Source organism: Gopherus evgoodei, chromosome 11, assembly GCF_007399415.2.
Source record: "Gopherus evgoodei ecotype Sinaloan lineage chromosome 11, rGopEvg1_v1.p, whole genome shotgun sequence".
Taxonomy (NCBI): Eukaryota; Metazoa; Chordata; order Testudines; family Testudinidae; genus Gopherus; species Gopherus evgoodei.
Genome location: NC_044332.1, coordinates 43039187 through 43066359, shown reverse-complemented (window position 1 = coordinate 43066359; position 27173 = coordinate 43039187). Strand labels below are relative to the sequence as shown.

Sequence of the window (27173 nt, the reverse complement as noted above, 5' to 3'; positions counted from 1 at the left end):
GTAAAATAATTTTGGAATGCAGAGGCTGAGTGCTTCCCACTCAAACACTGTACACTGAGATCAGGTTTGCATTATCTGAACTGATGGTAAAAACAGTTTGGCTGGCTACTGTGAATGAGCCAGACTGCTTCAAAACGAAGTTAGAATCCATGGTCTGGACTTGGTTTAAGTGTGGTTTCAACTCCATTCTGATGCGAGGCTTAATTTGGTACATTATGAACCAAATTCTCCTTTCATTTACCCTAGTGCAACTTCACTGACATTAATTGAATTGAGAATTTGGCTTGCAGTTACCTTGGACTCTCATGATTAAAAGAAGGGAGTGAGTGGGCTAGATTCTGATGCCTTATTCACGTTGCACTGTACCAGACTCTGAGTAGTCCCACTGACTTATTCGAATTATAGTAGAACCTCAGAGATACAAACACCTTGGGAATAGAGATTGTTTGTAACTCTGAACAAAATGTTATGGTTGTTCTCTCAAAAGTTTACAGCTGGACATTGACTTAATACAGCTGTGAAACTTTTCTATGCAGAAGAAAAATGCTGTTTTTAGCCATTTTAATTTAAATGAAAGAAGCACAAAAACAGTTTCCTTACCTTGTCAAATCTTTTTTAAAACTTTCCCTTTTTACGTTTTACCAGTATTGTACTGTACGGTATTCATTTTTTGGTCTCTGCTGCCTGATTGCATACTTCTGGTTCCCAACGAGGTATGTGGTTGAACAGTCAGTTTATAACTCTGGTGTTCATAACTCTGAGGTTCTACTGTACTGTGGAGTAAGGTGCCACGCAGCAATTGTAAAAGTGGCAGAATCTGCCTTCACTGAATGGTGATATAATGGAATACATTAATTTGGGAAAACACTGGCATTTCATTCATTAATGTTCAAGCTTGAACTCTGATGTTTGGTTTAGGAATACAGGTTAAAGCTTTATCACAAAGAACATAGTGGTGACATGCAGATCACTGATAAAGCTTTTTTTTATTTATTTATTTTTTTACAGGCAACTGACAGCACTGTAGTAAGATGGGGCCCTGAAACAGAGGTCCAGTCTGAGGCCTGAAGCCTGAACCAAAGTACTTCCAGGCATTGCTAAGCAAAAGCAGGGTTGCGAGCCAGAGGCAGGCCTCACTCATAGAAGTTGGTGAGAAGAGGGTTGTTAGAAGCAGGTGCATTCACATATAAGTGCTAATAAGAGGAACTTGTGCCAAGATGGCACCTGGACATCCACAGACATAACAAGGAACAGGCAGGTGCATCTTAAAGACAGGGCCAAAAGGACAGCATGATGGATAGATCTGTTTGTCTGAAACAACTTGATCAAAGGGGGAGACAGTACCCTAATTAGCCGAGGGGCTGTACGTTAGTAGGGATGAGTAATCTGTCCTCTAACTGTATAAAAGTAGGTCTCGGAACGCACATCTTTGTCTGGCCTAGGGGGCAGTGGAAAGTCCTGCCACTGGCTGAGCTGGTCCATTGTCGGGGACACAGATTTGTAGTATGTTTTGTAGAGTCTACGGGAAACTATTACTGTGTTTCGTTTGACAGTAAACCTGGCTCGGGTTCCTTCATACCTTACTAGAGTCTGTGGTCTTTGGGGTTCTCTCGGGGTTTGCTGTGTCAGTTATCTGCGCAGAGCTGGGGCAGCACACAGAGGGAACACGCACACAGCCGACTGTTATCATCATCGAACAAGAGCAGGACACTACATCAGTAGCTACTGACAACAAGCACAAATTTAGGACACCACTGGTTAAACTTTGTAAACATTTTAACCTTGGAAAACAGGGCATAATCTGCAATGGAGGCAAAAGTGAGAGAGGTGCAGTTTGAATTCCTTGACTTTTTTTGCGTAGCAAAACACTGCAATAAAAAAGCTCTTAAATGTCACTAGATGCTCCAAATGCACATGAATAAAGTGCACACACACAACTGGGTGAAAATTTTTGGATGAATAGCGTATTTGTTGCAAAACACAATTTCGGTTGATTCAAAACTATTCATGAATTTGCCAAATAGTTTTCAACCAAATTTTTTTTTTATTGGTTAGATTCACAAAATGCCTGGAAAAGAAGGAGACAACACTGCCTAACTTGTGACGTTTAGCCCAATAGTTAGGGCACTCATTTGGATGTACGAGACCTGTGTTCAGTTTCCCACTCTTCTTCATATTGTTCAGGGATTTGAACTTGGAAAGTGCCCCAGCCACTGGGCTGTAGGTTATTCTGGGTTAGGGCTTTCTTAACAGCAGTGCCGGAACAGGGCGGGCAGGGGCCATGGCTCCATCATTGTAAAACATGAGTGGTATATGCCCTCCCCTCCCACTTTTTACCTGCCTTAAGATGAGCGATGGATGGGGAGAGAGGGGTGAGTGTGGGTGGGGCCTCAGCAGGAACAGGCAGAGCGAGGGCAGGGCCATGGTTTGGACACTGGTGACCCCCCCTCTACTTCTAGGGGCTTATGGCGCTCCTGTTTCTTAATCTCTTCTGTTGAAGCTGTTCTACTTTGTAATCATTTAAATACTCATTGCAGTAGGACCCTAACCCTAACCATGTGCTGTAGAGTGATTCTTACTTTCTCTCTGTGTCTCAAACCCTATTCAAGTATTTTTATAAAAAAATCAATTATTCACCCAGCTCTTCCTGCACATATGTGGATTGTTGTACACAAATATTTAACAATGCAGGTATGCAATGCAAAACACTACTGTTAGATTTGCACTAATCCCTTTATGTTACCATTTTAATACATGAATTTAGTCCTCAATTTTAGATTAATAGTCCATTATTAAATTTCATAAACATGCTGTAACTTTCTCAAAAGCAGAGGAATAAAAATGAGGCCATGAAATTTTAAGCTTTAACAAACTCACTTTTTGCCATACGTGCTTTTGTAGCAGCCAAATAGCAGACTATGCCCTGAGTGCCTTAGACAGCAACAGACTGGGTGCACTGTACAACTTCCCAGAATGTCTTGCTGTCCTTTGTGGAAACGTTCTATAGAATTTAGAAGGCATGAAACCAATAAAGTCTATAGAAATTATGTATTTGCTAAGGAAATTATGAAAGTTTGTCAGGCACTCAGACACTGCAGTAATAGGGGCTGAACACATACCTAAAGTAGTTCCTGTTTCTTTTGTGTCTGTAATAAGCACAGTAGAAATGTATTTTCTCCCTTTATTTCAGTCCCTTGGTTTTAAAGTTTAAAGATAATTTCCTGGTCTAAAGCATATATCCTGTCTTGCACAGTGTGCATAACTGAACGTTAGGCTCCTCTTTTTTTAATTTTAGGCTAATGCTCTGTTTGCCCTTTACTATATTTTCCTCCAGCATATTAATTAGCAAGTCTGTCATTTTAAGGTTATACTTCCAAGTGGCTCACAGAGAGTTCTTTGAAGATCATATCAACGTGAAGCATGCTGGAGTTACACCTTGTGAAGTTTTAGTCCCTCTGGCTATTTTAACCAGCTTTTGACTCTTACAAATTGAACACATTTTTGCGTCATATACTCACTCTCTGCATAGGGTGACCAGACAGCAAATGTGAAAAATCAGGACGGGGGTGGAGGATAATAGGAGCCTATATAAGGAAAAGACCTAAAAATCAGGACTGTCCCTATAAAATCGGGACATCTGGTCACCCTACCTCTGCTGTATAGTACTTTGCCATCTGATTTACATTACCTCAGAACAATGTCATTTCTTCACTCACCTGAGAGGAAGCTAGTCAAAAGCCAGCTTTAGCACTTATACTCAACCAAGAGACTTTACTGAAGGGGAAAAATAGATTTTCAAATCTTTAGAAAATCTGTCTTTGAAATCATCTTATTTTTATTTGTACTTATTTTCCTGTCTCTGGATGCTACCATCAGCAATTAAGGCTCAGAGTGTGTCCCTTTGTGAGCCTGACAAGTGAAAAAGTAGTCTCGTTCTTTTTATTTTGATTCCACCCACAGTCCTTCTCTATTTTGTCTCTGTTTATAAATGATGCCTCCTTTGAAGGTTTTTATAAAATTAGCTTGGATGCTGATTGACTTTCCCTCTGGTTTCCTTGTGACGTTAATCTCATCTGGTTTTATGCCTTCTCTTAGGGCAATCAAAATAATTTCTTTAATTTTAAATGGTTTTTAGTATATTCCTGAATTCAGATGCTAAGATTCCCAGCCTCTCAGAAAAGTAGCATCTTTAGAAGGACATAAGAGGATGTCTACAGAAGCTTTAAAAACATATATTGGAGGTGGGAAATAAAGTTTCTGAAATAAATATCCACATGAGTTTTGTTATATCCTCAACTGCATTTAGCTGATCAGATAAGTGGTAGTCAGCATAGCTTTTATTCCATTTGTTTCTGAGTAGAGAATACAACCTTTTTTCCCCCTTTCCTTTGTCAACTATGCCTTTGTCACCTTGAACTTTAATACCGCAAGACTCTTTACTTGGGCTGCACCTTAAAACCATTTGGGAAATTAGGCTCATCCAGAATGTGGCTGCACATCTGCTAAGTGGAGTTTCTTGATGGAGTTTCTCATATTAGACAAGTGCTCTGTATTCTTTATTAGCTCACTGTTGGTTTTAACTTGGGCTGTGTAAGCCGGTCGTGTCGGGGCTCGTCCCTCTCAGGCGCGGTGGGGAGCCAGGGTGCCTCCTTACGCACTGCAGTCCGGGTAGGCTTAGCCCCGTGGCCGGTGTTGAGCGGGGTACAAGGCCTGTAAACAAGGTAGAGCCCGGCCCTCTAGCCGGGGTCGGGGCTCTCAAAGTAAATAAGCCCCAGCCCTTCGACAGGGCGGGCAGTAATAGTTCAGGCCCAGGCCTCTAGCAGGGGCTGAGCAAACACAGTATCAGCCCAGGCCCTTGGACAGGGCGGGCAGTAATAGTTCAGGCCCAGGCCTGTAGCAGGGGCTGAGCAAACACAGTATCAGCCCAGGCCCTTGGACAGGGTGGGCAGTAATAGTTCAGGCTCAGGCCTCTAGCAGGGGCTGAGCAAACACAGTATCAGCCCAGGCCCTTGGCTCGGGCTGGGCACCAAACACAAGTCTAGTTCGCTCTGGCCCTTTGGGTCAGGGCAGAGCAGTGGCAAAGTCAAAGGGGCCCAGCCCTTGGTCCGGGCGGGGCACCAAACACAAGTCTAATTAGCTCTGGCCCTTTGGGTCAGGGCAGAGCAGTGGCAATAGGCGGGAAGAGGGGGAGTCTGCCACCCGGTTACGGGTGGCAGGGGGAACGCAGGCCCTCCCACTCCACTGCGTTCCAGCCCGGGGCCCTAGCAGCGGTCAAGACCCGCTGCGGTCAGTGGGGATCCTGGCCGCAACACACTGACATGGGTTCGGGCTCTTCAGGAGCCAAACCAGGGTCGGCTATCCCCGGGCTACTTCCAACCTCCCCCTCTCTGGGTACCTGATCCTTACCAGCGTCGTCTGGTGGGTCCCAGACCATGGGTTCCTCCGGGTACCGGTCGTGGGGAAGCTCAGGCCACTCCTCGGGGTATTGGGCACACGGCAGGTCAGGCCGACGTTCCTCCGGGTACCAGGTCTGAGGCAAGTCCAGCCAGCGCTCCTCTGGGTAGTGGGCGTGGGGTAGGTCCGGCCAGCGTTCCTCTGGGTAGTGGGCGCGAGGCAGATCCGGGCAGCGCTCCTCCGGGTAATGGGCGCGGAGCAGGTCAGGCCAACGCTCCTCTGGGTAGTGGGCGCGGGGCAAGTCCGGCCCGGCGGGAGCCCGGGCACCAGCGTCTGTCCTCTCCGGCAGCCTGCGCCCAACTGAGCGCTGGGGCCGGGCTTTTATACTTCCTGTCCCGCCCCTTGACTTCCGGGGGGCGGGGACAGGCCGTGCTGACTCCGCCCACTGAGGCACCTGCTCTGGCTCGTCCTGCTCAGGCGCGGCGGGGAGCCAGGGCACCTCCTTACAGGCTGTCAAATGATTAAAAAAATTAATCGTGATTAATCGCACTGTTAATAATAGGATACCATTTATTTAAATATTTTTGGATGTTTTCTGCATTTTTAAATATATTGATTTCAGTTGCAACACAGAATATAAAGTATACAGTGCTCACTTTATATTTATTATTGATTACAAGAATTTGCACTGTAACCTCCCCCCCAAAAGAAATAGTATTTTTCAGTTCACCTAATACAAGTACTGTAATGCAATCTCTTTATCATGAAAGTTGGACTTACAAATTTAGAATTATGTTAAAGAACTGCATTCAAAAAGAAAACAATGTAAAATTTTAGAGCCCGCAAGTCCACTTAGTCCTACTTCTTATTCAACCAATTGCTTAAACAAACAAGTTTGTTTACATTTGCAGGAGATAATGCTGCCGGCTTCTTGTTTGCAATGTCACCTGAAAGTGAGAACAGGCGTTCTCATGGCACTGTTGTAGCTGGCGTCACAAGATATTTGTGTGCCAGATGCACTAAAGATTCATATGTCCCTTCATGCTTCAACCAGTGTTCCCAGGCGACACGTGCCCATGCTGATGATGGGTTCTGCTTGATAACAATCCAAAGCAGTGTGGACCGACACCCGTTCATTTTCATTATCTGAGTCAGATGCCACCAACAGAAGATTGATTTTCTTTTTTGGTGGTTCGGGTTCTGTAGTTTCCACATCAGTGACCTCTCAAAGCTTGCTCCACACTTCGTCCCTGTCAGATTTTGGAAGGCACATCAGATTCTTAAACCTTGGGTTGAGTGCTGTAGCTATCTTTAGAAATCTCACATTGGTACCTTCTTTGCGTTTTATCAAATCTGCAGTGAAAGTGTTCTTAAAATGAACAACATGTGCTGGGTCGTCATCCAAGACTGCTATAACATGAAATATATGGCAGAATGCAGGTAAAACAGAAAAAGGGGACATACAGTCTCTCCCAAGGAGTTCAGTCACAAATTTAATTAACACATTATTTTTTTGAGCATTATTGGCATGGAAGCATGTTCTCTGGAATGATGGCTGAAGCATGAAGGGGCATACGAACGTTCAGCCTATCTGGCACATGAATATCTTGCAATATCTGCTACAAAAGTGCTGTGCAAATGCCTGTTCTCACTTTCTGGTGACATTGTAAATAAGAAGAGGGAAGCATTATCTCCTGTAAATGTAAACAAACTTGTTTGTCTTAGCGGTTGGCTGAACAAGAAGTAGCACTGAGTGGACTTGTAGACTCTGAAATTTTGCATTGTTTTGATTTTGAGTGCAGTTATGTAATAAAAAAAATCTACATTTGTAAGTTGCACTTTCACCATAAAGAGAGTGCACTACAGTACTTGTTTGAGGTAAATTGAAAAATAATGTTTTTTTGTTCATCATTTTTACCGTGCAAATATTTGTAATAAAAATACACTGATTTCAGTTACAACACAGAATACAATATATATGAAAATGTAGAAAACATCCAAACTATTTAATAAATTTCAATTGGTATTCTATTTTTTAACAGTATGATTAAAACTGTGATTAATGGTGATTGATTTTTTTAATCGCGATTAATTTTTTTTGACTTTAATCACAGTTAACTCTCGCAATTATCAACAGCTCTAATTTTAACCTATAAAGTTCTAATGACTTGATATCTGACCATCTAAATATTTGTCTACACTAGAGGATTTTAGTGTCTGTCTGTAACCATGCACAAGTATTACCAGCATGGCTGCGGTTGCATTTATTCCAAGCAGTTTACACCATTGTTGCATTCTGCCCCAGGAATCTGTACCATGGGCAGTGCCTGTACAGACTGAAAGCCTGGTGTTTCAGTGGCACCAGTGCTATTGACCCTCCAAGCGCAATCCTACAAGTCTGTTGTTAAGACTTGAATGAGTTCTCTGGCAAAGGCTTTGGAGAGTTCTAATATATCTCTTGTAAATGATAAATGCTTCACTGTAGATATACAACTTATGTTTTACAAGTAGAAAATGAGTCAAGGCAGAAGAGCTACAGCTCCATTCTCCTCTCCCATTGAACTAAATGGTGAAACTGCCATTGACTTTGCTATTGAGGGATCAGATCCTAAGGGAATGTATTTACATTGCTTGTAGCCTTGTTCTCCTGGTTGATGCTGCAGCCACTGGCAATATGATTAGAACATGATTCCTACAACTGATTCAGATTTTATCCAAACTAATAAATATAACAGAAAATGCATGTCAAATTATAAAATATGGAAATTAAGTGATCACACTGGGGGTTTCTTTTAAGGTATGGAAGTAGAGAAAAAACTGACAGGGATTTTAAGGGGATTTGAAATTCAAACAATCCTGTTATATGTTCCTCAGAGCACCATGAAAGTGTAAATGTAAACAACCTATTTTTGAATGCATATTTCTTCTGACTCACTTTCCATTTACCTTAAAAAAATGTTTGAAGGAAGCACATGCTGTAAACTAAAGGTTGAACTAGAATCTGAAACCAATCTGTTTTCTTTAACCAACATCATTGCTGTGATCAATGCAATGAGATTTATTTTATATCATCTATGTTATCTTTAGGAAAACACAGTTTATTCTCAAAACAGCCTTAGCATGGTGTTTAAATATTGATAAGAATTCCACATTTGCTCTCAAGAGCCTGCAATCATATTCAGGGGTTTAAACACAAAGCAATTTTTTATCTACTTAGTGTGCTGTTTTTTGTTACTTTGTTGAATTTTTAGGATATTATGAGAAGTCTTTAAAGGGAAACTGAGAACAATTCAGTATATTCAAACACAAAGCAGCTAGAAGCTTGGGGAATGGAATAGTTTTGGTGAGGGGCAGTGGAATACAGCTCTTACCTCAATTATTTATTATTATTTGTATCTCTATAATGCGTAGGAGCCCCAGTTATGGACCAGGCCCCATTTGTGCTAGGTGCAGTACAAACACAGAACAAAAAAATGTTCCCAGTTCCAAAGAAGCAAAGAATCCTGTGGCACCTTATAGACTAACAGATGTTTTGGAGCATGAGCTTTCGTGGGTGAATACCCACTTCGTCAGATGCATCTGACAAAGTGGGTATTCACCCACGAAAGCTCATACTCCAAAACATCTGTTAGTCTATAAGGTGCCACAGGATTCTTTGCTGCTTTTACAGATCCAGATTAACACGGCTACCCCTCTGATACTATACAGCTCCAAAGAGTTTACTTTACAATCTAAGGGAAAGCTTGCAGTCTAAGAGCTGTGATTTACATTTTAACCATTTAAGTAGTGTCCTGAAATCCATCTAAGTATTTTTTTGCACTGGGATACATTTTTCAGTGCCTGGATTTTAGCCAGATGACTTAACACAGCCTTGTGTGAGCAATGGAATAACTCTAGGAATATTTTCCTCTTTATTTGCAAGGATGTTATTAGGTGAAATGCAGTGCTCATCATAAAGTATATATTATTGTAGTCTTTCTGAGCATGTTAACAGTTGGACTTGAGCTTGTAGGAGGAGATGAACTTTGAGCCATGTAAGAAACTTCATTAGCAGAACTCATTAAATGAGCAATTTATCTTAAACACATGGAGTGTTCCCATTCCTTAGCTATGGAGCTACATAGCTAATCTTTATTTATATTTTGCAAAATGGGTTTTATGTAAAAGGAACTATTTATAAGGTATGCAGAATTATTGATTGGTTTTACTGGTGGGCGACATAGTCAGGTAGGTGCCGTCTGACTGCCACAAGCTCGTGGTCCTGGGCTGCCAGAGCAGGGGTGAGTGTGGGCAAGCCCAGGACTGGAACCCTGGCCAGCCGGGCAGCGAGGTGGGGCGGGGACGGCAATGCCACCCAGAACTGCCAGCCTGGCAGGGAGGTCCAGGCAGCAGGGCTCACCCCTGCAGAGCCAGTGGGCCAGTCCCAGGGCCCCCCCGTTCCCACAGGCAGGGATGGTGGCTGCACACCCTCTCTCCTCCTGGTAGGTGGTCAGGGCGTTCCATGTCTGGTGAAGCCCTCAGGCTCAGAAACTCCTCCCTATGCAGCCCAGCGAGGCTCCAGGGCCAGGAACTGGTCCTCATGCTCTGTGTCCCACGCTGCTGTTCAAAAACTGAAAGAAAGGGCACCCAGGGTGCCATTTTCCCTAAGGCCACCTTTTGTGGATGTGTGCCGAAGATCCATGCATTGGCAGAAGAGTTTTTAGGATATACTTTTTTACTGGAAACTGTCAAAGAATTGGCTCCAAACCATTTTGAGTTAGATGAAATCACCTATGTTGGTATTTACTGAGTTGTGTTGGTCAAGCAAGTCTGAGGTTGTCAGACGTTAAAAGCTGTGTCTGACACAGGGCACAAAAGCAAGTCTGTGTTCATAGCTAACCTGGGGTCTAGTTAATTAAAGAGACAGTAAGGTGGGAGAGAAAATATTATATTTCGCATGCCTGTTGCACACAGCAGTCTCCCCATGGTAGTTTGCTCTTTCCGTATGCTCTTCTTTTCTGATGATCCTTCTCCCACTCTTAGTTCTGGTCTTTTATTCTTGCCTCCTGCCAGTGCTTTGAACAACTCTCCATTTCACATACTCGATGACATTACCCTTCCTTCTTCAGATCCCCCCTTAAAACGCTCTTATTCTGTGATGTTTTCTTCCACTGATGCATGCACCTCTACATACTTGCATTTGCACTATTATTCTGTGTATTGCAGTTGTCTGACAGAGAAATTTCAGGACAGGGACCATGACTTCTTTTTAATGTTTTAACATTTATGGCATGTCACTGATAACAACAGATCCTGCAATAAATAATTAAAGAATCTCATTTGATTTTCTTTCCTCTTTGTTTTGTTGTAGGTTTATAGCTAAACCCTGTGCCTTAGGTCTTAAAGTCCAGGCGAATGGACCACAGAAAGCCCAACCTAATGCTATTCTGGAAAAAGTTTTCACTGCAATTACAAAGGTACAGCATTTACCTAACATGTTCATTTTATAAAAGGTGATATGATGCTTTAACATTGATCTGTGTAAAGTAAGATAAGAACTATTAATGCAATGTTAAGATTTCACAGTTAAAAGCAGAAAATGCAAATGTAAAGATTCTGTTACCCATGCTAGCTTTGCAACTTGGGCAAGCCCTTCATGGCATACTTGTTAGAACATGACAGTATCATACCAAGCTACACATTTAACCAGCAAAGAGTCCTGTGGCACTTTATAGACTAACAGAAGTTTTCACCCACGAAAGCTCATGCTCCAAAACTTCTGTTAGTCTATAAGGTGCCACAGGACTCTTTGCTGCTTTTACAGATTCAGACTAACACGGCTACCCCTCTGAAACTTGCCATTTAACCAGGAAAACTGTAATAGAAAATACTCCACAGGTATCATGTGGCTGCTTATATTAACATTCATTTTTGTATTTTATTTTGTTGTGGGGGTAGGGCAGAGGGGGTTGGACAAAGAGGGGGAAAATGTTACTCTTTATTAATAATGTTAGCATGTCAATGTTCAAGATTTGGATTTGAGTTTTACAACTCTCAAGTGAATTGGGAAGGATGGAGCACTATTGGTTGACTGATATCTATTTGTGTTGTGATGGCTATTCTTCGCATCAGAAAAAGCCAGGAAAATAATTTTTAACAACGAATTTTTGCAGCTTGTGGAATTCTGTAGGATACAACAAAATGATAGGGAAGCCTTAAACTCATTTTTCCCCTTTGTGCAGCGAATTTTCTCTTGCCCTTCAGATAAAGGCTGTGGGTTTCCATATTTGTGGATTTTGTTAGTGAAATGTTTGTCCTAGCAGCAGTTCTTGGCACTGTCTGAGCCTCCTGATCAGGCTAGGCAGCGAGAATGCAGTGATGATCAGCTGTCGCTTTCCTCGTCTAAAGATCTTAGCATATGCCCACTTTCTTTGGACAGATATCACGAGAGGAAGCTTTCCTCTGCTTTTGGTCATTCTTCCCATTTTATGTTAACACCAACCTGCAGCTGAACACACACCACATCTCAGCTGGCCTGTCGCTTTGCAGACATCTCTTTCACAAAGAACAAAATCAGGATTTCATACAGGCCATTTTGTCAGGGTTAAAGTTACCAGAGGCAGTGTTAAGAGGATGAAATATGCCCAGAGACCTCTAGGTGCTGGCTGCCTGCCTACGCATCTTGCATCAGGGGAGCTGATCTCCTTCTTGGTTTGGTAGTCTACCCTTCTAATAAGTGTAGGTTCCATGTTCACCGTTGCATTGGTTCATTTTGGCAGCATACTTGCAGAGGCTGGATCAGATACACCTGCCTGTCTGAAAGGCCCACTACATCTATCCCTCTCTGATTCAGGGGGAAAGGGAAGGTGTCTTAGAATAATAGACTCAGAGATCCTATAGAAAAATACAGGGCTTCTCTGTGTTAAGATTCAGTCTAATTCCTGCTGAGTTATGTTAGCTGCTGCATAGAACTAGCTCCAATGAGAATATAATGGAGAATGGGGAGCCCTCTTAGAGCTGCAAAGGAATGTAGATACTTACACTCTGGCAAAGAACTGGCTGTTGAACCTCTGACAGGTGCTGGAGGATCATTTTCATGCTCACTAGTCCAGTGGCTGTGGTGTGAATCACAAGTTGTGACGGTCTGGATAAGTTCCATGACTTCCCAGAACCGGGGGCTGATTTCCAGGCCCCATCCCAGCATCCTGGTAGTGCTGTTTGGCAAGCCACACTTACAAACCACTGTCAGCAAGTTGGTCATTTTTGTTACATTCCAGATGCTACAGTCGTACCCAGGCAAAACTCTCATTGGCTACAGTGAATGCTCTGCCTGTATAAGACCTATGGGTTTCGACTCCAAATGACTTTTTTAAAAAGAAAAATAAATGGCTGAACTGATTAAAAATCAGCTTTAGAGAAAAAGTATCCTTTTCTCCCTTGTTCCCTTTTCTGGGGACTCAGATACCAAATTTCAGCCTGGAGGGGATTTTATTTCAGGTTTATTAATCCATGGAATTTTAGGAGTTTATATAATGGAAACTTTCACACAGTCTTAACTATAGCAGCACTTGCATTTCATCCACCATATCAAATTGGCTTATAGGAGCAAATCTTATCCCCAGGAAAACAGATGCACAGAGTGAATTCTCAGGATAATTTTTTTAAAATGTGATGGGGAACATTGGAATGTACTTACTGTGGAATATTGTACACAGAGCATCAACAGACAATTTGAAATGTATCCTCTTCCCCTGTTTCCCATGTAGTGCTCAAGTCCAGTAAATTTCAGTTTTCCCTCGCCTTATGCATACTACAGTATGCAACGTAACCTTTGCTCCAATGTAGTAACAGTCATGTTTGCTGCTGTTGAAAATGACTACTTAAAGCTAATTTTACTGAGCACGTCTGTCTCAGTTGCTAAGGTGACGTTCTTTGAAGTTGTCACTTTAAAAATAGAAAGTGTAGTTTTTGAATATTAATGTACAGGAAAATGCGTTTCTCTTTATCAGTTGAACAATCTCCTTGGTCATGTCAACAGTTAGATCAGTTACACATGCACAGAGTGGTGAAAGAGACAAGGCTCATGCTGAGAGGTTTTGCAGTCCCCATTGCTCAAGGAGTGTATAGCATTTGATAGACAGGGAGTGCTAGAGATGAGGTCGCAGAAAAGGTTTCAGTTATAACTAGGTGTGGAAAGATTCGTTTTTTACTGGTAAATGTCAGAAAATGTTGATTTCACCAAACACACACCCTGCTGAAGAAATATATTTACATTGATAATAATCAAACGTAAGAAAAATGCTGCCTGAGAACCTAATAGAGTTTGATTTAAGGATATTTATTTTGTATATTGTGATGTGTTGAAAATTTGTGTTTTTAACAGTTATAAAGCTTTAACTTTTTGAATCTCAACATCTACCGCCATTAAATAATTGTCTGATCACTCCCTTGTCCGACTCCCCTTTAATTTTGTACAGCTGTGAAAATGTAAAGAGATGAAAAATAGAAAAAAAGCTTAAAAATAAATATTGATATTACCCATCAAATTGATATATATATAAAATTGAATTCTGCCAAGCCGATTTGTAACCTCCTGTTTTCCCCAATAACTTTTAAAACTTCCCTATGTAGCTGCGTTGCCTTAGCCCCTTTTATTAGAGTACTGTATTTGATTATACATCCACCAATAGGTGTTTTGTATGAAGAGACTTTGTCTTACTTCCAGTTGTCCACGAGGCTGGCAGAGAGCTGGGGTTGAGTCTGTAAGTCCTAGTCGTACAGTAAGTTTGAGTTCTTTATGACCAGACTTGGGGGTCTAAATATAAAACAATATTATGATACCTGTTATGAAGATAAAATGCACCTGCAGTCATTTTATCACTTTTTGTTGTATAGCATCCAGATGAGAAGAGACTGGAAGGCCTCTCCAAGCAGCTGGACTGGGATGTACGCAGTATTCAGCGTTGGTTTCGACAAAGACGCAACCAGGAAAAGCCCAGCACTCTTACAAAGTTCTGTGAAAGCATGTAAGGAGCTGTGTTCTTTCTTGCGTGTTTTACAATATGCTTCCTTTGTTAAGTGCCCCGGTTGCAGTGTTTCTCCTCAAAATGAAGGAATTCATTTATCCTTGAACTGAGAGAATCTTCTTTTCTCAAAGGAAATCAGATAGAGACTTGAAGAGCACAGGAGCAAGAACAGACTGAAAGGATCCTTTAGAATGTTATTGAAACAATGCATGTAAATTAACCTGGGAAAGTTTAGAGACACTAGAACACAGAAAGGGAAACGAGACTGGTGATGCAAAGTTACAGGCATGGCAGGTTGGTTCTTTGGGGCAAAATCGCTTGAAAAACTTATTTGTAGCTATGAGATATTCATCTTTATATCACAGTTTTAAAGCAATATAATTTGAAAGAAGCTAGAGATGGGGAGGTGGACACAAAGACCTATTGGGTCACCTAGCCCATCTCTGTTATCAGTGCAGGATGGTTTCCTATTCCGTCATTTTCTGGCACTTTTTTCTGATCTAGATTTAATAACTCTGAGCAGTTTAAGCCCCAACCACTTCCTTTGGGAGGTTATTCCGCAGTGTACTTGAGTTTACTTTTAGGAAATCTTTCCTGATGCCTGTTCACTTTAAAACCAGATCTTCTCATATTGAGCCTTTGCTAGATAGAACCCCATTGTTTTTAGAATCTAAATTACAGTTCCATGCTGTTTTAAGCATTTTAATGCTTAATCTATACTGAAAGAGTCTCGAAAATTAAATCTACTTAAAATATTAGAGCAATTTTTTTCTTAAAGGGAACTAAGTGATAGATCGTTACCTTATAATGAATGTGAAGGGAGAACATTCTTCTGTTGCTTTCTTCTGATTCATTCCAAGAATCAGCCCAATGGTACCCAGGGCAGCCCAGAGGATCCAGGGGGTCTGGGGTAGGGCCAGGTCTTCAGCGGTGGCTCCCTCTTCGAGGGAAGGACCCGCCGCTGAATTGCCACCAAAGAATGAAACAGCGGCACTAGAGCAGCCTAAATGCCACCGATCGCGGCTTTTTTTTTTTCTCTGCCGCTTGTGGCACTTGTACTCACCCAGCAGCGCTCCGAGGCTTCAGCAACACTTCAGCAGCGGTCCTTCTCTCACTCCGAGTCTTCCGCTGCACTGAAGGACCCGCCGCCGAAGACCCAGAGCGAGTGAAGGGCCCGCTGCCAAAGTGCTGCCGGAAACCCGGAGTGGCTTGCGGAGCCCCTGTGGGGCATGGGGCCAGGGGCCTGGGGCAAATTGCCCCACTTGCCGCCCCAGGCGGCCCTGATGGTACCGAAATAACATGTTGCTCTGTAGACATGGAAGGTCACACATTTGAGGCAAGATTTACTCTCTCTGGGTTGGGAGACGTGACCAGAACTGTGGTGGCAGGAAAGAAATATTGGGCATACAATTTCCAGTACACCCTTTCTGGTCCACCGGTCACATTATTGCTGGCTCAAGAATTCCCTTGTGCATCCTGTTAGCTGGGGGAAAGCTGTTACGTAGCAGATGTCAGCGGAAGTAGAAAAACCTAGGCTGAAGTTGAGAATAAAATATTAAAGAGGCTCTGGAGAATCTTTAGGTGATTTTAAAATATGGTGAATCAGTGTCAGCAGGGTTTTGCTTGTTCAGCAGATCTTACTGCACTGCATGTTTCTCTTCTGTATTTTATATTATTTCTCTAGTTAGGGTTTCCTAAACCCTGCTTTAGCATTCACTCCTCTGCAGGATGGGTCAGAAGCTGACTCTTAAAAATAACAGTTGATTCATCTGGACATTTATTCTCAAAACAAACACAAATGTGATACACTAATAGCAGCCTTTTATTTATATTGAGGCAAGGACTGAATGAGGGGCGAGAGTCTGGAGGTGTTTCTGTTAAGCAGATTTGCCATCTAAGCTCAGAGAGCTGGAATGATTTGTCATATAAAACATGACAAATTGTGCCAGTGCAATTGCCTGTTAGATAAACAGAGGCCCTTAATCATCAGAGCTCTTAATTCATTTCCTTCACATTTACAGATAAAATCCATTGTTTTAATATTTAATAATACCAAAGTAAGATTCTGGATCTTTTTGATGGCAGAAGCTGGTGATATTAACCATTTTAATTGGCAGAAGAATCACATTTTGTTGTTGTTAATGACTTCAGTTAATTTTCCCCAGGGATTGTAATTTGTATACTGTTCCCTTAGCAGCTGGGAAAGGACAGGGATCTTAACAGCTTTCTAGACCTTTGCTGCTGTTGGTACGTTGTATTTTTAGCTCTTTGATGTACGGTTCCATAACGTGGGTCAAATTTTGCTCTTTTACACCACTGGGCCTGAACCAGTGTAACTGGGAGTGGAATTTGGGTTTTCATTCTGCAAGTGGAAGGGAAGCACTGAAGAGTTTGCAGCTGAATTCAACACCGAAGGATACTTCTAGAATACTCATTTCAGGGCAGGTTCATCACTGACTTACAGCTTATGCAGTTCCACTGGTTTCACGGGGGTAATTGGCGCTGAATTTGAGCTACGTTAGGTAAAAGGTGTCTGAAGCTTGGACAGTGCAGCTGGGAAAAAGGTGCAGTAATGAGATAACATCTTTTTGAGGGGAGAGGTGACGTAATTTTTTTTTTAAACTCCTCAGTAAAAGAAAGTGCAAAAATGAGGCCAAGATGTAATGAAAGAGCAAGACAGTTAATCTATTAAAAAAAATTAAATGCCAGTTTCATTCAAGAGTCATTGGGCACTCATACGATATAAATATTTAATAGCAATAATAATAATGCATTCAGCTCCAAAAGAAGCAAAATGACATCTGTGATAAATATTAACAGTTGAATAGAGGCTCAGCAGAGTACTGAGTATGGGTCAAATTTGTCTGCATGTGATTCCAAGTGGCTGTTGCCTGTGTTATCCAAGGGCAGAAATTGGCCACACACGTACAGGTATTGTGAGGATATACTCTTCCAGCATTCAGAATGGCCAGGACTCTTACCATGCTAGCATTTCAGTGATTTCAGAAATGATGCAGTATATAGCGTCAAATGGTAACCAGGCTGCAAAGTGGCATGTCTAGTTTTTGGCCTATCTATTTAGTAGGTATAGAGCTGTTTTACTTTCATTTGAATAATGTGACAAATCACTGTAGACTCCCTTCCCAATATCATTTGTTATCTAGTTCAATGCATATCCATCTACACTGGGGCACCTGGACTATTGCCCCAATCAGAAATATTAGCCAATTTGGAATAAAAAGGAAAAAAGTTATCTCCACCCCAATTCTGTGGACTATGCTTAACTGTTAATTTAATGGGATAGCCTTTTGTAGATGAAGAATCCATGTGTGGGCAGCTGCTTTGGAGCCCCAGGCTGCATAAAGCACATGTTCACTTATGGGATAGGGTGAGGGCAGGGAAGAGGTTGGCTCCAAAACCGCAGTAGCGGGGATTCGCTGAATATTCCAGTATCCACAGCAAAGCACAGCAGGGCCCTTTTGAGATGTTCCGTTAAGTAACAAGTACGCATAGAGCTATGGCAAGGTAACTGCAATCTCCTCCATACAGTTTTGGCCAAATTTTGGCACTGTCCTTCCAGTTCCCTGTCAGCAGCTGAAATAAATCTACTGCACTTTGGAGATAAAGTAAAAGCACATTTGTCAAATGTAGAGCAGATCAATTTTTTTTTACAAACTTCTTTTTCCCCATAGAAAAATGCTGTTTTGTCAAAATCAAAATGTTTCCAGGTCCATGACTAAATTTCTGGAGAGAAAACGACCCACTCTATAATAGGCAATAGCCCAGTGGTCATGGCACACAACACTGGGCTATAGGGTCAGTCTCTTTCTGTGGCCCAGTGACTAATCATTTATACAAAGTGGAACAGCTTCAAACGGTGGTGCAGAATGATAGATTCTATAGCCTGGTGGTTGTGGCACTCACCTGGGATGTGGGCTACCTAGAGTCAAGTCCTTAGTTCAAATCATGCAAAGCAAGACATCAGCCTGGGTCTCCCACATCTCAGTTGAGTGCCCTGACTGCTCGGCTATTAGCTGTTCTAAAGCATGTGCGTGTATGTAACTGTCTTTCTCAAAACTTTTCTTTGAGGAGGGAAAGATCCCTGTTTTGTTGCATGTCTGGGAGTTCAGATACTATGGGGATGCGTGCCTTGGAAATTCCTGTACCTGAGACCAAATAAATAAAACCTGGCAAACTGTAGGGGGAAAACCGAGGTATTGTGGTATCACTTAATAAGAACCGTTTTGTTTCTTTTTTAATAAGTGGCCAAATGATGATTATTTTAGGTATTGACAGGTAGATCAGTTGTGTCATCCATAATCTGATCATTTACAACTTGTGTGTGAGAGTTACCAATGAGATTTTGTGTGGTAAATGTGAAGGGCACCCAATAATGTTAACGTCAGCTCTTCTACAATTTTCCAGCATGCTTAAGCGTTTAATAAACCTGATTGTATTAGCTGAAGCCGAGTGAACATGCAAAATTAATGCTGCCTCTTTGCGTGTTCCTTTGTGGGGATTTGTTTTGGAGCAAAAAGCCACAGACCTTGGCCCTTTCCTCACATAATGGGTCCAGTGATTTAGGGGTAGAGTGTTTATGGGGAATTGTTGTACGTGCTAAGTAGGCTTGGGATCGTCTTCAATCCTGGCTTTCTGGACTGCTGCTGTTCTCTGTTGTTCTTTTTCCCTCATTTGAAGATCTGACCCAGCTTCCCCTAAGAGCCTTCCAAGTTACTTCCATTGATTTCAACACAAATTGGATTAGATCCTCATACTCTGTTTTGTGTGTACATGGCATACAAGGAAACCAGAAGGGACTGTGACAGACTAATCATTTCCTGCAATATTCTGAATGAACTTTTCTGAATTAGGTTGAACTTTGTTGAATTAGGTTAATACCTTTGGGGTCCATTGTATTAAAAATGCAATTGTGTATGTAACTTCTCTAGGAGATTGCCTAATGCACACTCTGGAAGGTATTATGAACTTCAAAGGGCTTTTGGGACCAATATGTATAAAGTGGATTTACTAGAAAGTACTTGGGTGTAAGGGGAATGCAAATAACCCACTTCCAATCAGCCCATTTGAAACTATGCCCTGGGGAGGTGTAACCGTGCTTTAGTGGGTCATAACTGAGAATGCCAAATTCAGGACCAATTGCTGAGAAATAGGGCAAACATTACCCAAAACTGGTGGTTATTCTTTTATAAGATATACCAAGCAAACCACAAAATTAAACTCGTGTTTCACCACACTGGCTAACAAGAAAACATAAAGGCAGTTTACTCAGGCATTCCAGTTCTTATATCACCACAAAAAACACTGGATTCAGAGATGAGCGGTTTTTTACAACCAGTCTCATCAAATAATAGGTTCTTCTGATCCCAAAAGACCAGCCACATACCCAGATCAATATATAACTTAGATCTTACCCAAAAATCACACTGATGCCAATCCTTTAGCATCTAAAATCTAAAGGTTTATTCATAAAATGAAAGAAAGAAAGGTGAGAATTAAAACTGGTTAAAGGAATCAATTATATACAGTAATGGCAAAGTTCTTGATTCAGGCTTGTATCAGTGATAGAATAAACTGCTGGCTTAAGTCAAGTCTCTGCAGTACATCCACAGCTTGGATGGATCATTCAGTCCATTGTTCAGAGCGTCAGTTTCTAGGAAAGTTCCTACAGAGGTGAGTAGCAGGAATGAAGACAAAATGGAGATTTTGCCAGGGCCTTTTATAGCTTTTTCCCTGTGGAGGGCATCCCATTGTTCTTACTGTGGAAAATTACAGCAACAAGATGGAGTTTGGAGTCACATGGGCAAGTCACATATCCATGCATTTTGCCTAATCACAGCAGGAATTTTCATTAAGTGTAGATAGGAATCTCCCATGGTCCATTGTCAGTTAAATGTTCTTTCGATGGGCTACTCAATTTGAATAGTTCCTCCAAGATGTGCTGGCTAATTACTTTGTGGGCGTTCCCCCAGGAGCAAACATTTGAAATCCAAGTACAGACACTTCCCAATTTATGCAAGCATTCCGTTCCGGAATGCCTTGCATAACTCGAATTTTGCATAAGTCGGAAACGTATCTCTGACCATTATGCCAAAAAAAACCCAACTCCTCCTATTTCTAGTTTACGAACTTTTTCTGTAAGTGTGGATTTGCATAAGGCGGGTCTTGCGTAACCTGGGGAGCGTCTATATAGAACCAATTCTCATAGCTTCACGTACAAAAATGATACATGCATACAGACAGCATAATCATAACCAGCAAATCATAACACTTTCATAGACATCTCACTCGAAAACCTTTGTACAGTATTTGCTACAAATATATAACAGTGCAAAATCCTACCTCAGTGCCTCATCGTGGTGCAGCAGTGACCCTGGTCATCTGACAACTATGGTAGCAGGGCATATGCCCTGGTAGGTCTGACCATGCTACAAAGGTGTCAGACTATCCAATCCAAGGAGGGGCATTGCCCTCTCAGAGGAAAGAGCGTTTTTCCTTAGAGGTTGAAGGCTCGCTAAGCTTGAGGAGGTACGTATGCCTGCCCCCCTAGCCAGTGGGATGGTTTAAAGTTAACGGCTAAAACAACATGAGTAAATGGGTCTTAGTTCCCTGTGTGTCATCAAATCGTTCTTCAGTGGTGGAGTGGAAATTGAGGAACAGGAGGTTGCTAAAAATTTCAGGTGCTAGGCCAACATGGAAAAGGACAACGCTCGCTGTGTGTACTTACAGTGGTAAGTCGCTGGTGAGGGAGGAAACATTAAACCATCTGATGGAGGAGAAGAAAAGGATAAGATGTGATATCCTCGGTATCTGCGAAACCAGACGAAAGAAGGAGTTGGAAGTCAACTGGAAGGATGGAAGCGCTGTGAGGCTTGGAAAGGGAGATGGCTCTAGAAATGTTGGAGGAGTTGGATTTATTGTCAGTAAGGATTGGGTTTCGAAAGTCATATTATGCAAGCTAATATCATCATGTACTGGTGTGCTGTATCTTCAGATGGAGTCAAAAACTATCATCAAGGTCATCCAGGCCTACACTCCCACAAGTGCAAGTGAGGATGAAGAAGTGGAAGAATTCTACCAAGAGCTCGAAAGAGCCCTCACGCAAAAGTCCACTTACACTGTCATGATGGGAGATTTCAGCGCTAAGGTGGGGCGATGGAAAGCTGGCGAAAAGTTCATAGGAAGATACAGCAGCGGTGAAAGAAATGAAAGAGGAGAAAGGCTGGTAACAATGGTAGAATGAAAGAACTGTACGTGGCAAATGCCTCGTACAAAAAGAGGCTCGCAAAAAGGTTGATGTGGATCATGCCAAACACGAAGAGTAAGAAAGAAATTGACTATATTTTAGTCAATAAAAGGCGCATCGTTCAAGACGTCCCTTCCATACTGGCAGTGACCATCGCCTGCTTAGAACAAAGTTGATTTTCGGCGAAGTAGTGGAAAAGAAAGCTTTACAGATGGCAAACAGGAAACAGCGCCCGAAGACATTGGATGAAGCAAAACTGAAGAAAGTGATTTCTGGATTTGACTGGAGCCAGACAGAAAAGTGTGATCAGGACTATAGTATCTTTGCTGACAATCTGAGACATTGCATAAAAGCAGCTGAAATTGAAAAGATGAAGAAGGCAAAGGGAAGAATCTCGAATAAAACAAAAAGCTTGTTAGAGAAATGGAGAAATATGAAGAGGAGCTTGGATAACAACCTCGAGTACTCCATTCTATGCAAGCTTATACAGCAAAAACTGAAGGATGACTTTGAGAACTTCCGAAAAGAAAAGCTCCTTAAAACAGCTGAATCATGCAAGAGCCTCATGACATGCAAGTGGGGATTGGCGCAGTATAGATTGAATGTAACAGCATTAAAGAACAAGGATAGAGAGACAGTAGTTGACAGAGCAGGGATGGAGGAGGTCTGCAAGGAGTTCTATACAGAACTGTTCAAATCAAGAATCAACGTCCCTCTCTCAATGCTCCAAGAGTCAGAAGAATTCATCCCCCTAGTAATTGTCAGTGAAGTTCGAAGCGCACTACACCAGATGAAGAAGGGAAAAGCTCCAGGCAAAGATGGAATAACATCAGATATGATTTCTGCAGCAGGTGAAAAACTTTGGAAGGCCCTCGCTTTAAGATTCAGTCAATATCTCAAAGAAGGAAAAATATCATCAAGCTGGAAAGAATTGAATACTATCTTGCTGTTCAAGAAGGGAGATCGAGAAAATCTTAAGAACTATCGTCCTATATGCCTGCTCTCTCATATCTATAAACTCTGTATAAAAGTGATAACAAACTGACTCTTGCAGAGTCTGGATGAACAACAGCTGAGAGAGCAGGCAGGGTTTCGAAGAAATTTCAGCATGATTGACCATATATTTACTCTTAGCCAGCTCCTAGAAGAGCAAGGGAATACAAACTCTTGCTGTGCATTGCTTTCGTCAACTATGAAAAGGCCTTTGATAGCATCGAGTTCAATGCAATATTAAAGGCGCTCACAGAGCAGGGCATTAATACGCAGTACATCAGTTTGTTGAAGGAAGCAAATACTGGATGTACAACAGACATTACTCTCCTCGAAACTCCCCTCCGCATCCCAATCGAGAAAGGCGTAAAGCAAGGAGATATGATTTCACCGAAACTATTTACTGCCTGCCTTGAAATGGTTATGAACAAGATCAATTGGAGGAGTGGTGTTAATATAAATGGAGAATGATTATCTCATCTCAGATTCGCGCACAACATCATACTAATTGCCGAAAGCACCAACCAACTGCAGAGCATGCTACCAAGACTCGACAAGAAAAGCAGTCAGGTTGGTCTGAAAATGAACCATTGCAAAACAAAATACATGCGATCAGATGTCTTATGAAAAGCCCAAATAACAGTAACAGGAAAAGAAACTGAAGAAGTGGAACAGTACATATGTTTGGGCCAAGAAGTTAAAATGTGCCAAGACATGAACCGAGAACTTTCCTGAAAGATTCGGGCAGGATGGTGTACATTTAATTCCATCAAGGACATCCTCAAAGGAAAAATCGACAAGACCACATGTACAAATATCTTCAGTTCAGTAGTGCTGCCAGCCATGGCAGTGAAATGTGGACATCGATGAAGAGAGAAGAACAATGGCTGTCAGTAGCTGAAAGGGCAATGGAACAAGCTATGCTGGGAATTTCCCTTCTGGATCATATTCCAAATTAAATGATTAGAGAACGCAGCAGTGTGAAAGATATTGTCATGGAAAGCAGATATAATAAGATATGACGACCGGGCCAGATAGCACGGTTCACGGACAATAGGTGGACCGCAATCATTACAGAGTGGTACCCGTGAGAACAGAAAACACCACCCGGTCGGCCTCCAAGAAGATGGGAAGATAACATTGTTAAACGTTTTGGATGAACATGGAGAAGAAAGGCAAGAATGTGAGAAGAATGGCGGACGTGTTGTGATTGGCACAGTCTTAATGGCAGCTGAAGACTGATTGATCCAGGATATAACAGTGGTTGCAGCAATGATCTATATGGTCATATTTTAATCAGGTAACGTCACAGGAGGAAAATCCATTGTCTGTATAAACATGGGGTATATCCACACCTTAAATACTGTGTGCACTTCTGGTCGCCCCAGCTCAAAAAAGAGATATTAGAACTGGAAAAGGTAAAGAGAAGAGCAACAAAAATGATGAGAAGGATTGAACAGCTTCCATATGAGGGGAGTGTGATGTTCCCCTGGTGTTATCTGGACCGGTGATCTGCTAGTTCCCTCCATTCCTTAATTCTGGGAACCAGACAGCCTTATCCTGCCCTGCTCTGCTGTGAGAACCCCTACTCCTGGGGCATGGAAGCAGCTCCTTAGATTGTGCAACTGAATGACACCAGCCAATATCTCCGGTCCAAGACACAACCTTAGGAACCTCCGTCTTGCGGTGTCCAGTTTTGCCCGCGGGACGCTGCAAGCTTATATGAGTTCGTCAGTTTAACAAAGAAATTGATATGTACCAGGCTCATTATCCCAAGAGGAGTCTCTGACACGCTTCAAACCAAACACACTGCCTCAGGTAGAACAAACAAACAAACATATGGGCGGAGGGATAGCAGAGTGGTTTGAGCATTGGCCTGCTAAACCCAGGCTTGTGAGTTCAGCCCTTAAGGGTGCCATCTGGGGATTTAATTGGGGATTGGTCCTGCTTTGAGCAGGGGGTTAGAGTAGATGATCTTCTGAGGTCCCTTCCAACCCTAATATCCTATGAGGACAAATGCAAGTGAAAATGTAAAAGAATGAAGAGCAGTAAGCCTTTTCACCTGTCTCTGAAAGAAGTTGGGTTACCAGTGGTTGCATATATGTACTGTGGATGCAGGAGAAGGAAAAGGGGCACTTTCTCTCTTCTAGGAGGAACATGCATGGACAGAATTTATCTGTTTTCAAGCACTCTCCTCCTCAAGAAAGCAAATTAAGGTTGTTACTCCTTCTTTGTTTTGAATTGTATATCTTTTTCCGAGTGAAATATTACAGTAAGGCCTACGGTAAGGAGAACTGTTTGTCAGATCCTTCATGTGAATTTTTTATGGCAGTTTGTGACCTGATGTTCTCTCCACTTTCCTTGAATAGCAGGATAATTCCACATACAAAAATCTAAACTGGGAAAAAATAGAGACAGCTGCTTTGGATGTTGAGAATTCTGATCTGTGGAGGAGGGAGTCCCGACAAAATGCATCGGAACTTGTGTGTGTGATACATTAATGCAGTAGCAGAAAACCAGAAGGCAATAAGCTCTCAGACCTGAATTTTAAATAGCCCCGGCCACTCAGGGCACCCAAAATATGTGACTCTGTGTTTTGGGAAGTGGAGGGAATATTGGGGTGTATGGAATGTATTCAGCTGAAAAGACAACTTTTCTAAAATGGCCCAATTCTCCATATATCATAGTAGCTTCATAGACGTCCTCATAAAAAGTGAGTTAAAAGACCTATTTAGAAACATGTAGCAGAGCTGCAGTTCTTACAGGCCCAGACTTGTTTTGGGCAACACAGCATGAGGACCTAAAAGTACACAACAAGAAATATTCATGGCATCGATCATAATGAGTTGGATTTGGGGTCCTCCAAACTAATCTTGTTGGGGCACTCTGAAGTCCTGCCAACCCTCCAAAGGCTTATACAGCAGGCTTTAAACACTGCAGGAGCCTAAGCATTGTAGCATGTACAAGGGCTACAAAGTTAAGCTGCCTAAACTTTACTCTCCAGTTTTTCTAAAGTTGCTGAAGGTACTGTTTGAAGTTACTGTGACTTGGGAAGCTGGCTTTTCAACTGACCAATATGTTCTCTTCACTCAGAGCTATGTTAAAACTCCCATCCCCTGTTATGCCTTGCTGCTTAGTCAGCTGTGAAGTAATAGGAAGCAACTCCATTACAATTCTGTTTGATTCAGTGAGCTTCTATTTGCAAGCAACAAAACATGGCATTATAGATCTGTATAAGTCTCTGATTCGTCAATATAAATTTTGAAACACTTCATCTAACACAATGGAAGACTAACCAGTGTTTCATAAGCAGAAAGAACCGGGGGAACTGATTTGTAAAGAAAATCTTGCTAGATGTGGGACAAGTGGCTGTCACTGTGCATTATGAGTGCATACATGCAATATGGGGAGAAATTGAGCCATTATTGCAAGTGGAGCAGTTTTAGTTTTAGTTTATTTGTGGGGAACCGTACTTTTAAGAGACTTTGGTAAGAGCTATTTGGAACCAGTTGTATTATGTAGAAGGCCCATGTTAAGCAATGCTGAACTGTTAGAACTGGGACACGGAATGAAGCAGACTTGTGTCCGACTTTTTGGCTCTGAGTGATCATGGACACCATCATAGTGACTACAAGCTACAGGTGAAGCGCTTATGCTCCACTGTTCCTTCCCTTTCTGAATCCCTATTGGACTCTGCTTCTTTTCCACTTTCCTGTTTGGCTCCTGCTCCTGTTGAGACATCTCACTTCATGACCAACCTCACAATGAGCTCTTCCTTCCGCCATCTGCAAGAGATGGGCCTTATTTCACCATCCGGGAGGCTGGGGCCAAATTCAGAACCAAGAGCAAGTACTCTCTGCCTACCACCCCCGGCTTTACACTCTCCTCTGGATTTAGCTCTGAGGCTAGATCTGAATTCTTTGAAGGTGTACCTGGGAGATGCTAGAGCCCCCCAAAGGGGATTGCAGTGCATAGTGTCGGGAACGAAGACCAGCAGCTGAGTCTGGGACTAGATAGCTCTCTCTCTCCAGGCTGTCTAAGAAATGCAGATAAGCTACAGCAGAACTGCCTGATTGGTTGATCCTTCTGATTGGCTGAAGGGAACCAGGAGGTGTGCTCTCGAGGCCAGCAGCAGCAGGAGGAGGTAACTGGCTGCTCAGTGCTTGTGCCCAGATCTGTGATTGCTTCTATACCCGCCTTGTTTCCAGCCTTGTTCCAGCTGCAGCTCCGCTTCCTTACCCAGCTTTTGATTCCAGCTCTGACCTTTGGTTCTTACTCTGGCTCTGACTAGTAGGGCAGATGAGCCCACATCTCGGTTTCTGGCACAGAGAAATCATCTCCTAGCTAAAATGCAAAATTTGTTAACACTGGGCAGACTATAGTCTCTGTGTGTAGTAGCTAGGTACTGGGGAGGCAACTCTGAAAGATCCTCAAGGAGTTTCCTCCTCCTGTCTTTCTGGAGAGGAGGAGGATATTCCCCCCCCCCAATCCTTCCCCTGTGGAAGAAGATGAGAGTTCAG

At 42.3% G+C, this 27173-nt stretch overlaps 1 protein-coding gene across 2 annotated transcripts in view; it reads left to right on the top strand.

The window, feature by feature from the left end:
• The window catches only part of CERS6 (ceramide synthase 6), a 208603-nt gene that overhangs the window by 58943 nt on the left and 122487 nt on the right, over positions 1-27173 (top strand). For both annotated transcript variants that reach the window (XM_030580681.1, XM_030580683.1), the window contains exons 2-3: positions 10745-10850; positions 14269-14399. In XM_030580681.1, the coding sequence (XP_030436541.1) occupies positions 10745-10850; positions 14269-14399 (237 nt within the window). The remainder of the gene's footprint in view (positions 1-10744; positions 10851-14268; positions 14400-27173) is intronic.